This window comes from Grus americana, chromosome 8 (genome assembly GCF_028858705.1).
Source record: "Grus americana isolate bGruAme1 chromosome 8, bGruAme1.mat, whole genome shotgun sequence".
In the NCBI taxonomy this organism is placed as follows: domain Eukaryota; kingdom Metazoa; phylum Chordata; class Aves; order Gruiformes; family Gruidae; genus Grus; species Grus americana.
Genome location: NC_072859.1, coordinates 15,201,678 through 15,214,559, shown reverse-complemented (window position 1 = coordinate 15,214,559; position 12,882 = coordinate 15,201,678). Strand labels below are relative to the sequence as shown.

The 12,882-nt window shown below is 35.1% G+C and overlaps 1 protein-coding gene across 8 annotated transcripts in view; it reads left to right on the top strand.

Moving 5' to 3' along the window:
• AGL (amylo-alpha-1, 6-glucosidase, 4-alpha-glucanotransferase) overlaps positions 1 to 12,882 on the top strand; it is a 47,176-nt gene that overhangs the window by 30,902 nt on the left and 3,392 nt on the right. For 7 of the 8 annotated variants that reach the window (XM_054833320.1, XM_054833316.1, XM_054833317.1 and 4 more), the window contains 11 exons: positions 266 to 399; positions 795 to 970; positions 2,723 to 2,825; positions 4,073 to 4,298; positions 4,743 to 4,854; positions 5,233 to 5,368; positions 7,264 to 7,376; positions 9,171 to 9,382; positions 10,657 to 10,754; positions 11,310 to 11,397; positions 11,489 to 11,622. In XM_054833320.1, the coding sequence (XP_054689295.1) occupies positions 266 to 399; positions 795 to 970; positions 2,723 to 2,825; positions 4,073 to 4,298; positions 4,743 to 4,854; positions 5,233 to 5,368; positions 7,264 to 7,376; positions 9,171 to 9,382; positions 10,657 to 10,754; positions 11,310 to 11,397; positions 11,489 to 11,622 (1,532 nt within the window). Of the gene's footprint in view, positions 1 to 265; positions 400 to 794; positions 971 to 2,722; positions 2,826 to 4,072; positions 4,299 to 4,742; positions 4,855 to 5,232; positions 5,369 to 7,263; positions 7,377 to 9,170; positions 9,383 to 10,656; positions 10,755 to 11,309; positions 11,398 to 11,488; positions 11,623 to 12,882 lie in introns of those variants that run through there. The other variant, XM_054833322.1, reaches the window with a different exon arrangement.

The window sequence follows — 12,882 nt, the reverse complement described above, 5'->3', positions numbered from 1 at the left end:
TTTTTAGCTGAAATTTTGAAGCAGGAAGGTACAGCAATTCTACCACAAATACCTAGCATGGACAGCTTTAGACGTGAATGGTTGCATGCTAGTGGTGTTATTAATAACTGAAGATAAGATAACCTCATCATTGTAGTGGTCAAGCATAACTTGGGTGTAATAAACATACCAAATCTGTGACAAATACTTTAACTAGACAGATCCTGAAAGCACTGATTTTTGAACCCTAGTGTTATCAAGTTCTAATTATATTGTATTTTAATAGGTTGGTAAATGGTTGAAGGCCATGTTTGTCTACCTAAAGAGAATTCCACGTTACCTCATCCCATGCTACTTTGATGCCATATTAGTGGGTGCATACACAACGCTTCTGGATGTGGGATGGCATCAGATGTCTAGGTATGCTTGGCATATCAGAGCTATAGAGGTATCTGTATATATTTGCACCTTTTATCTGCTGAAGAATGTAATTTGAATATTAGGTCTGTATGCAGGCATGAAGTAAACCAAAGCAATTTTTTAACCCTCTTCCCTAGAAGTATTTAACATAAACAATCCCATTGGCATTAATAAAATAAAATTTAAGGCTAACAGTGGGCACCCATTTTGGGGGAAAAAAGTGATTTACAAATTAGAGCTTGTGTACAAAATTAGTTAATGCGAAATAATAATATTAACTCATTGTTTATTATATTTATTATACATAGTATTTATAATAGTTTTCTGTAAATGAAAAAGGGTACATTTTATAGGCTGATGTTGCTGAATGTAAAATTAATTATGTTGAATTACAGCTTTGTGCAGAACGGATCAACATTTGTTAAGCACCTTTCCTTGGGCTCAGTACAGATGTGTGGGATAGGAAAATACTCTTGTCTGCCAGATCTGTCTCCTTCCTTACATGATGTTCCCTGTAGGCTGAATGAGATTACAAATGAGAAGGAACAGTGTTGTGTTTCTTTGGCAGCTGGTAAGTGAGGACAACATTTTAAAAAAAAAAAAAAAAAGTCTTCCAAAGTAGTTAAACTATTTTTAGTAACTATATTAAAATTGTCTCCATTGTGCTTGGGATCCATATGTCACCAAACATGTATAAAATGTAGGTAGCAGTTTTCCTCACTTTTCCACTGTGTTTTAGCTTGTGTTTAAGATAAAGATTTGCCCATATTAAAAATATGAGAGTTTTGTCTAGCACTACTTGGGCACAACTATTTTGTTACTGCTCTTGGAGGGGGTGTGTGTGTAGGGAGCTTATAAACACTTTATTTAGAGACATTTTTAGGTATATCCACTTTAATCATATATAGAGATCACAAGTATGTTCTCTTTCTTTCCAGAAGACCTGCTTGAGGTAAATAGGTTTTAGTTTATCTTTTTTAGACATGAATTTAAGAACTGAATTGTAATGGAGTACAAGGGTGAATTTATTGTTTATAAGTTCTCAGAAAAAGAACCATTAGCAGACCAGAAGAACGCCTGATCTGAAACAGTCTCCAAAAGGAAAGAGCATAAAAGCAGTCAGCAAATAGTGTTTATACCTCCAAATGTTCTGCCAGCATCTGGCAGTCTTTGAATTGGGTACTTTCCTATGTCAGAAGTATTGTCTTCTGTGTTTAGTGGCTTAGAGTGAATTTATTTTTGTTCTGCCTTGGCCCATTCCTTTTCTGAAACCATAGAAACTTTTAACGTCCACAGATTCTATGGCATCTGTCTTACTGGGGTGTTTATTTTCTTTCTCTCATGGAATTTTATTGCCTTTAGTTTCTTGGGTTTAGTAGCATTCCATTTGCTTGCTTTAGAGTTTACCTAGAAACAGAGGCACAACATTCCCTTGGAAAAAAAGATTAATATTGTAAGGATTAATTATACTTAATATTCCCTTCACATATTAACTGGTAGTTGTGTCTGAGACTTAACTCGTACATGGATTGTCATTCTCAAGTGCTGTTGCCATATACTATAAAATTGCAGAGGTGTGGAGGCCATATTTGAATATTAGCAAATACTTTGGAAAAGTAAGTGATAGAAGTTAAAATGTTGTTCTATCAATCATGCACGAGATGCTACTGTTTTGAAACTTTATGGAATTTTTTTGTTTATTAGATTGAAAAAGTTAAAATAAAAAAAGGAAGACAAGGATGGACCTTAGTGTTGTAATTATTATGCTTTATCAGTCAGAATCATTCTTAAAGTTACATGTTATAATGTCTGCAGTAAGATGTAGTTCTAGAAGCTGCTGTAAAAGAGAAGCAGGATTCCTTCTATAGTGGCTGAGAACAATTTTTGGCTGAACAAATTCATAGCTCTGCAGTCTTAGCCCCTTTATGCTACTAAGATGGCATGGCTCTCATACGTGAGCTGCTGCCAACAAAACATTATAAATCTTGTCATAGTTCTGGCTTTTTGTATGTTAGGAGTTTTCTGCTTCCTTTAATTAAAGGATGGCACTTGGTTAAGTTACAAAGTGATTTAATAAAAATTTAAATGTGACTATTATGAGAAATTCTGTTGCATGATCTTGAAACTTTAGAAAATAATTGTTCTAAAATGAGGTTTTATTTCATTTTATCAGGAGCTTGGTCTAGAAGATTAGGTATCTTAATCCAGGAAAAAAAATACAAATGTGAATATATTTTTACTTCTGGTTATTTTATACATACGTGTGTGCCTGGATTTTTCTGCAGTATCAATAAATGCAATGAACAATGGCATTTCTGTTTAGGTTTACCTCACTTCTCTTCTGGAATTTTTCGCTCTTGGGGAAGGGATACCTTTATTGCACTCAGGGGTCTCATGTTAGTTACTGGGCGCTATCTAGAAGCAAGGTAAGACCAACTTATTCTTAGTTCTTACTGGGTTTGCAGGTAGTTAGGAAAAAAGCAAGATAACAAAACCTGAGATGACACACAAGCTGTTAGAAACAGTTGAGGTGCAGTATAAAACTTTAATGGCCCTAGACGGATTTGGGAGTTCTGTGTAAGTGGAATTAAAATACTACTTAAATGATTCTCTCTTGCTTTCTTAGCTCTGATATGAAGCTGATGTTCTGTATAGATCAGGTAGTTTTAACACCTGTAACACTACTGCTTGTCCTTAAAATGATTGTGTTTCACATGTACTTGCACTGCTGTTGCTGAGCAATAATTTCCAAATAATTTATTTAAATATTTGAAGTAGCAAGAGAATACTGTTTTAGTCAGAAAGGTATGATTGCATGTCTATCGTGATTTTTTTTTTGTAACTGCTAGTATTTGTCTATTAATACTAGAAATCAGCTAATTGTGGATTGTTACAATCTGATATCTGTTTCTAAATGTTTAACCTGACAAATGAGCCAGATATAAGCCAGATCTATTGATTTGATGTTTCCATTAATCTTTTAATTTGGGTGGAGCTCGTCACATGATACAAACATAAAAATTAGTTGTTTTAAATTAGCATGTATTTCTGCTGTTGTACATTTGGCCCACTATGACCTTTCTCATGCAGTAAGATCTGCAGTCTACTAGAATGTTTATATTCCCTTTTAAAGGTAGTTGGAATCCATGTTTTCTGCAAGGTATGCGCGACGGTTCTCAAATTAATCTTCTCATAACCTCAGTTGCTGTCACCTCTCTGTATTTTAATAGGAAATTCCCATCTACTCCTGCCCTCCGTCCCCATTCCACCCCACCCATCAGAATGGATACCAGGGTAATCATAAACAATGTCAGTAAAAATCTTCCCTGTGACCTCAGTGGGATTTGGATTTAGGGTCTATATCACTACCTATGAAAAAGCAAACTAGCTTTTCTGTATTAGCAGATGTTGTATGTCTTGTACAAACTGATTTAAATGTATTCATGTTGGGGAATTTTTAGGTAATAGATGACTTTTTATTTTAAAGAAGTTCGTGCTAAATGAAGTAATTTGTAGCTTTCAACAGCAAACTTTTGGCATCTGTCTTTAAGATCCAGTTTGTCCCCTTGACTTACCCTGCTATTAAGATCAACTTGTACGCTTTGTACTTAATAGTTGGTCCAATAATGACCCTGAAAGTGACTTAGTCAAGACTGGTTTTCTCTTTTTCTAGAAACATCATTTTAGCATTTGGTGGGACTTTAAGACATGGTCTCATTCCCAATCTGCTTGGCCAGGGGACACATGCCAGATACAACTGTCGTGATGCTGTGTGGTGGTGGCTTCAGTGTATCCAGGACTACTGTAAAATTGTTCCAAATGGATTAGACATTCTCAGGTGTCCTGTTTCTAGGATGTACCCAAGAGATGACTCTTCTCCTCAGCCTGCAGGCACTATGGTAAAGATCACTTCTGATTTAAGTATTTAAACACAACTATAAATTTTTAATGCAAGAGTGTAATTTTTTTAGCTACAAGAACCTGTTGCTGTCTGTTGTTTATGTGAAATTTGATTGTAGCACAAAAATTGCATATTTCTGGCATGCCTCGTTACATCTGCATCACATGATTAGGCAGGTGTGGGTGATTGGGGATGGAGGAAAAAAATTCAATCAGCTTTACTTTAAATCTTTTCTTTGCTTTTTGTCTTGAAAAAATGTTTATATTAAAAATTGTATACAGTGTATTGCTATTGACAAAGATGCTACTGAAAATGTTAGATGCTTTTCTTTTGAAGTATCTTAACCTAGAGGCTGAGAGTTGCTACTATTTGCACATTAGACCCTTTCTACTCATTTTTAATCTTGCCTTTCACATATCATCCAAACATTCAATCAATCTAGGATCAGCCACTTTATGAAGTAATACAGGAAGCAATGCAACGACACATGGAAGGCATAAATTTCCGAGAAAGGAATGCTGGCCCACAGATAGATCAAAACATGAGAGATGAAGGTAACATAAGTAGAACACTCGCTATGCAATTCAGAAGATTATTATATTTGATTGATATATTTGGTATTTCTTTTCCTCTAGCTGTTGAGTATATTTTTGAAAAATGTATTATGTTTAACTAAAACTATATTACTTTAAATACATTTAATGTTTAAGAGGTGCTTAATTAATTTCATGTTATCAGCAACTGCTTATATGTTGTGGTACAAGTTATCTTTAAATAAAAGTTGACTTTAAAAGTATAGTTGCCTTCAGAAACCCACCTCAGATCTCTTGTTTGGAGGTTTTTTGTTTATTTAGGAGGCTTGGGCTGGGGTGGGGCAGTTGGAGTTTTGTTTTGCTTAGAATACAGATTTCATATGTGATCTTGCTTTGCAGGTTTTAATGTAACTGCAGGTGTCGACCCTGAAACTGGCTTTGTCTTTGGAGGGAACCGTTTCAATTGTGGCACTTGGATGGATAAAATGGGAGAGAGTGACAGAGCTCGCAACAGAGGAATTCCAGCTACTCCAAGGTACAAAACCCAGGCTTTTTGGAGAGGATTTGTTTAACTACTTTTTTAACCTGAAATTCTTCTGTAGAACTACTGTGTCTTCCATAAACACATCTGGGAGGTGATTTCTCAAATGTTTTAAATGTTTCTGCTTACTAGAATGTTAATGGATTTTTTTTTCTTTGTGCTCATTTGAAAAAAAAAGATGTGTTTTTAGCAGGTGAAGCCCTCAAATTCTGGCATGGTTTTACCTCCATGCAAAGAGTCGACTTTTGAATTCAAGTAGTAAAATGTAATTCAGGAAAAATTGTATACTTGTAGTACTAACAGTACTTTGTTATTTAGACTTATTATAGGAGATATCTATTGATAGTTGTGTTGTTTGAATACTACTTGCTTAGAATTCAAAAATATCTACAACATCTAAGTTTTTAAAGTTGAGATTAAACATTTTAAAAATAAGCTCTTTACCATGTGCTAGCAATCTGCTGCAGGCATCCTTGCTTGAGTTTAGTACAGCATCAGTTTCAAATCAATTGCTATCTGTGGGTGAGAACTGAAGGAAAACATTATTTTGCTTGACAAATCAGGCATTTTAATTGGGAACAAGGAGAGGTTGAGGTATGTGCCCTGAAGAGGCTAAATCATCAGTGATGCTAGAGAAAACTTTACATCAAGCAGACAGTAAAACTTGATATAATATGAAATTTATGCATACAGTGATTATAGAATATCACCTGAAATAAGAAGCAAGTCCAAGAAGTGCATTTAGTGCTTATTTTAATGCCTCACTTTTGACTTGAATAATCTATTAGGGCAGAAAAATTACCTAATTTACCTAAAAGCACATGAAGATGAGAACGTCTGTATTGAGCACAGTTTTAATATCAGAGGATCAAGTTGTTTGGGGCTGATCCTTTTTTCATGTTCTTCATCACTGGTATAAAATTACCTTAAATTGGTGTGAATTAGCTGGGTATGATGATATCACTTTAAATTAGTCTATTGTACAGAAAAAAGTATCTGTTTAGGGATAAAAGTTTACAATCAAGCTTGTTCCCTGACTTAGCTGATAAAAAAACCTCACTTGTTTTCTGCCCTTTCCTCCCTTGTTTCTTCATCATATAGGATATTACTGATCTAAATAAAAGTAAATTGACACAGTCTGCTTATGCTAGTGTTCTTTTCTCTTATTCTTGGCCCTTTCATGAAACTCAAAAGTACCCTATAAAACTGAATGTGCCTAAAAGTGGTAGATAAGCTTCAGCGTAGATAAAGTTAAGGTACACATCTAGAGGAAAAATAGTTAAACCATGTCTACACAATGCTGTCAGAACTAAGCTGCCACCCAGGAAGGAAATCTGAGTCATTGGTAGCTTTCTGAAATTGTATCTCAGTGTACAGCAGCAACCAAAAAAGTGACTAAAAAATAATACTGAGTGTCATCAGTAAAGGTTTTTAGAACAAGACAGAGGGCATCATTCTGCCTCCTTGTGAAACCTTGCACCTGCCAAGTGCGTTTGTATCTTGAGTGTCATGTGTAGTGCTCATCTCAAGGAGGACATAATAAAGGATGGTACAAAGAAGGGCAGCTAAAACTCAAAGGGATGGAGTAGCTGCCTTGCAAGGAGAGATCGGAATGTCTAAGGACTCTTTATTTTCAAGAGAATATGGGTGAGAGAAATATGACTGAAGTTTAGAAAAATCATGACATTAGTGACGATGATGGAGCTGTTAGTCACAAAACAGTGCAATACTATAGAACTTTGGGGCATATAGGAGAAATGGGGGAATAGTAGGAGAATAGGGGAAAATAAAGTGTCTAAATAAGATAGAGATTTCTTTTTCAGTTACTTATTGAACTTTAGCCTTCTTAAAGTAATTCTTGGGCTTTTTTTTAATCATTATTATTCTAGAGATGGCTCTGCTGTGGAAGTTGTTGGCCTGTGCAAGTCGGCTGTTCGCTGGTTGCTGGATTTATCCAGGAAAAATGTGTTTCCATTCCCTGGAGTCACTGTAAAAAGACATGGTAAAAACAGGCACATCCCATAATTGTATTACTGGAGTATAAAAATAACTAAAACCATGAAATGGTGGCCTTATAACATCAGGGATGATTATCAAACTACTCAAGAAGGTTTAGGGGGAAAAGGGCAAAAACTTGGGAAAGCATCTTGTATGATTAAAATCTTTTGTTACTAGAAAAAATTTTTAAGAGTTGATATTGCCTTGTGAATATTTCAAATATTTTATTCCATGTATTAAGGTGTGGATTACAAAGGAGTCTTGGAGCCTAAATACCATTTATCAAAATGGATATAAGTGATAGGATTACTATGTATTATGATGATGTGCATCATTCATTACAAGAATGCTAAATAAATTGACCCAAGACACTTTTATTTTTCTTTTCTTTTTTTTTTCTCAATATTCACAACACAAAACCACTTTTTTTGAATATTTATGTAAATATCTTTAGAGGTCTCTTATGTTTCATAGGGATACTGCTGTGGTTACAAAGTTACTTTATGAGCTTACCCAGCCCAAGTGAATATACATGCCCTATAAAGCCTTTTTACTCTTCAGTAAAGAATAATATTGGAAAACAATTAATTCAATGGTTTTTTTATTCTATTTTAGAAAATGTGAATGTAAGTTTTGGGGGTTTTGTCCTATCTGTCCTAGACAGTAGAAATTCTCAGGTCATGAACTTACCTGTCACTTCAGGATTTCTTAAAATCTATGTCTAGAATAAGACAATTTAGAATTCAGAACACAGCAGTATTATAATCCATAGATGTAGAAATAATGTGTATAGGACTTCTCTTCTCTCCTATACCAGAATCATAAGCAACTTTTTTATATTCACTTTGATGTTTGCATACTCCCTTCTGTTGTTAATCTCATGTACCTGTGTGTAAATTTCATTCATCTACTGCTGAATCTATTTTAAAATTGGCCTTAATTCTTATTCAAGATCTATGCCTTGTTTCTCAAGAATAGGCTTAGTCTTAGAGGTTCTAGGCTTTTTGTTCTTCTGGCAATACCACTTTCGATTTTGGCAGTATTGTCCTTTTTGCTGTATTTCAATTGTAGTTTAAGAAAAAACAGGTGATACTGCTGTACTCACCTAATATAAAACTAATGTACAATTCTTTACTATTTTTGGTTCTTTCATAAAAGCATGGCTTATTTAAGATGCATATATGTGTCTCAATCAGGAAGATATCCCAAGCACAATTCTGCTGACTAAAACTTGATGTTTTTCTAGTCTCACTTGAAGTTTCAGTGAGCTGTTCCTGTGAACTGTAGAATTGGCCTAAGCGTGGGGAATCACCAGCTGGAGAGAGGTGATCCTAGGTCTGCTCCTGCTATGTTAAGTGTCAGGAATTCAGGAAGAGAAAGCTTTTAAAAGTGACACTTACCCTAATGTTTTGAAACTCTTTGAAGTCTCCAAAATAGCAAGAGTATGTATATCAAGTACTATGAAAGAGTTGATGTGTTACCATGCTGAAATGTTAATTATGAATTTTAAACTTAATTAAATATTTAGTATAGATCACAGTACCTCATACTGTTTGCTCCTAGCTAACTGCAAGATGGAAAATGTTGTAAAAAAAAAAAAAAAGTTGTGGATGTGTTTGGAGTTGATCTGCAGTATAATTCAATGTCTAGATAACATTTTGCAATGCTACTGTGGCCTTTATTGTGTTAAGAGTATCTTAAGTAAAACTTCAATAAGCAAAACAGTAAAAACAGACTTAAGCATATTTAACATTGTGGCTGTTTTCAGAAAATAAAACTTCTGTGTAACATCTTGCAGGAAAGGAGGAGACTATCACGTATGATGAGTGGAACAGAAAAATTCAAGGACACTTTGAAAGGCTATTCTTTGTCTCTGAGAACCCAGCAGATCCTAATGAGAAACATCCAAATCTTGTTCACAAACGTGGAATCTATAAGGACAGCTATGGAGCTTCAAGTCCATGGTGTGATTACCAACTCAGGCCAAATTTTACAATAGCAATGGTTGTGGTAAGTGAGGGGGGCTGGGGGGAAGCATTTGCATTTAAAATTTTCTTTATTATTGAACTAAGTTTTCATTGTAAGGTTCATCTGCACAGCATTATATAGAGTTATAGAATTGTTTTGGTTGGAAACGATGTTTAAGATCATCAAGTCCAACCACTAAACCGTGTCCCTAAGCACCACATCTATGCACATTTTAAATATCTCCAGGGATGGTGACTCAACCACTTCCCTGGGCAGCCTGAACATTGTTCTGGTTTTGGCTGGGGTAGAGTTGATTTTCTTCCTGGCAGCTGATACAGTGCTGTGTTTTGGATTTAGGATGAGAATAATGCTGAGAACACACTGATGTTTTAGTTGTTCCCAAGCAATCAGGGACTTTTCAGCTTGTCATACTGGCCTGCCAACAAGAAGGCAGGAGGTGCCCAAGAAGCTGGGAGGGGACATAGCCAGGACAGCTGACCCAAACTGGTCAAGGGGATATTCCATACCATATGACATCGTGTTCCCTATGTAACTTCGAGGTGGGCCAGGAGGCAGCTCAGAAACTACCTGAGCTTCAACTCTGGGTGGTGAGCAATTGTGTTCTGCATCACTTGTTTTGTATGTTTTATTATTATTATTATTATCATTTTCCTCTTCTGTCCTATTAAACTGTCTTTATCTCAACCAACAAGTTTTACTACTTTCTTTTCGGTTCTCTTCCCCCATCCCACTGAGGGGGCGGAAAGTGAGCAAACAGCTGTGTGGCTTTTAGCTGCCTGACCAGTTAAACCACAACAAACATACATTGCTTAAAACAACTTTTTGAAAGTTTTTCTTTTCCATGCTTTTAATATTGGTCCATCTTGGAGTATCTCTTAAAAACACATCCTTGACAGGACTTAGCTAAATGAAACTGCTGTCCAATATATAGCTAGGATAAATTTGCAGTGTTCACTGTATTCAGAATGTCTTTTAAGGTTAGGTCTGGGAGACCACTTTCCCTTTCTAATTAGCTAAAAAGCATGGGTTGTTTTGTTGTCTTTATTGGGTTTGTAAAGAGCTTCAGTAATACTACTTGACAAATGTATTTGAAATAAAATAAAAAATTAAAAAAAAAAGCACTTGATAGCTTCAGTCATCTTACTCTACTTACATTGCTTACTCTACTTGTAGGTTCCAGAAGTTGATTCAGCAATACAAAACTTAGGCTTTTTGTGCTTTTCTAGATTTGTATACACAGTCTTATGTGAGTACATGTGCACAGTTTACTCATTAGATCTTTATTATTTTACTAGGCCCCTGAGTTGTTCACACCTGAGAGAGCTTGGAAAGCTCTGCAAATAGCAGAGGAAAAACTGCTTGGTCCATTAGGCATGAAAACTTTAGACCCAGAGTAAGTATAGTAGAGATAACAAGAAGTGTTAATTACAAAACATGACAGTAGGAGTTATTTGACATGTGAGGGTAGTACTACTTTTGTTAAAATCCTCGTATATACTTGTGAAATAAGGCTGCAATAAATACTTCTGGAACAATTATTTTGCTGTTCTGAAAGTCATGCAATTGATGTTATTTATGTAGACAATCACCAGGTGGATTTGGATGCCACACAGTACACAAGTCAAATTTGGTATCATAAAAGATGTTGAATTTGCATCTTGATACATACTTATATATGATACAGTGCACAGCACTACAGTTTGAGTAAAAGAATAAGGGCAAAATTATGACTTCAAGTCATTCCAAGACTTTAACCGTTTCCCTACTAGTTTAAACTGTATTTGGAATTCCATTGTCATGTAAAATACAGAACCTGGTGGAGACCTCCCTAACTGAACCATCATTAAATGTAAATGCCATGACAAATTTTTGGTTCATTTCTGCTTTCCATTTTCATGTATCATTTTTTTAAGGCTTTGTTTAATAATTTATTTCTTCTTTCTTGCAGTGATATGGTTTACTGTGGAGTATATGATAATGCTCTTGACAATGACAACTATAATGTAGCCAGAGGTTTTAATTATCACCAAGGACCAGTAAGAGCAAATTTCTTCAATTTTAGAAAAAGTGCTGTCACCTTTTCAAACTGACAGCTATAGCAATAATCTCTTTTCATTCTTTGCTTAGGAATGGCTGTGGCCAATTGGATATTTTCTTCGTGCCAAATTGTACTTCTCAAAGTTGATTGGTCCAGAGATATATGCAAAAACTGTAGTTATGATTAAGAATGTTCTTTCTCGCCACTATGTTCACCTTGAAAGGTAAGACACCAACTAACACAGGTTCAAAATATTCATTCAAGCTAGTGGTATCCATTATCCAATTGCATGTAAAAGTACAGATCTATAATATAAATAGCATCTGTTTTCTACATATAAAGTTCACAGCTGTATGTATTATTGCAGATCTCGTCAGGTTTCAAGTACAGCTGAGATCTGGTGCTTTTTATAGATTGCAGAATTACTAATACTTAACCATGTGAAGACTGGGTGAAATAGATAGATCCTAATTTTTACATAAGATTTAATTTCATACCAAAAAAAATTGCAGAAAAAAATGTTGGTGAGTTGTTTCATAAAACAAGTCAAAATATTTCAAAACAACCTGCAAAACAAAATAGTTAGAAGGCTAGTAGTGCCAGATTAAAATTGTCAGATAAGCTGATGCAAAATATTGTTAGGATTTCTTGTGTTATAAAAGAGGAAATTAGTACGACAGTGTTTCAGAATCTTAGAATATCAAGGTTATTAAGAAGGCAGAGGAACTTGCTTATGACCCTTAAATGTTCCTGTACTTTTTGAGTTCTCCCTCTTAAAAACCAAACCAACAAAGCCGCACTATTTTTCCCCTTTTCCTGTCTGTTACATTTTTAATTCTTAAGGATTCGAGACAAACAAAAACAAAACAAAGATCTTGCCCTTGATATCTCTTCCGTATAATGTGTTCTGTCGTACTTCCAATATGCATTTATTTGTATCCGTAAGAGTAACTCAGTAGGACTGGCCATGACAAGACGGGTTTGTCTGACTGCATGAATAAGAAAAGATATTTGTTCAGCAACTTTTTTGCTTTACACTGTCTTGCCCCAGTGTCTTGTTTGGCAGTATTAACAAACAACTTGCAGTTTGGTAACTTTCTTTATTTTTTCTGTCTTACTACTTAAATAGTGTACTTTTACTCTGTTTTGGTGTTTCATTTGTGCACAGAATTATTCATGTGGTAACAGGCTGAACTTATGAGTATTTCTGTATATTAGTTTGGGGGGGGGGGTTTATTCCTGTGGAGGAAAAAAGGCTTATACAGTCATGCTATCTTCCAGCTTTTTTTTTTTTTATCTTGCCACTTTTTAGCACTATAATCCAGTTTCAAGTGTAGTTTGAATACCATTCAGTTATCTCAAAGATCATTCGTGTTCCTCCAACTGCAAAACTACCTGAATGAGAAACAGGAGTAACATGCCAGTAGTGTAAGTTCAGATGTTATTAGTAGCAGAGAGTCTACTTTGAAGGAGAGGCACCCCC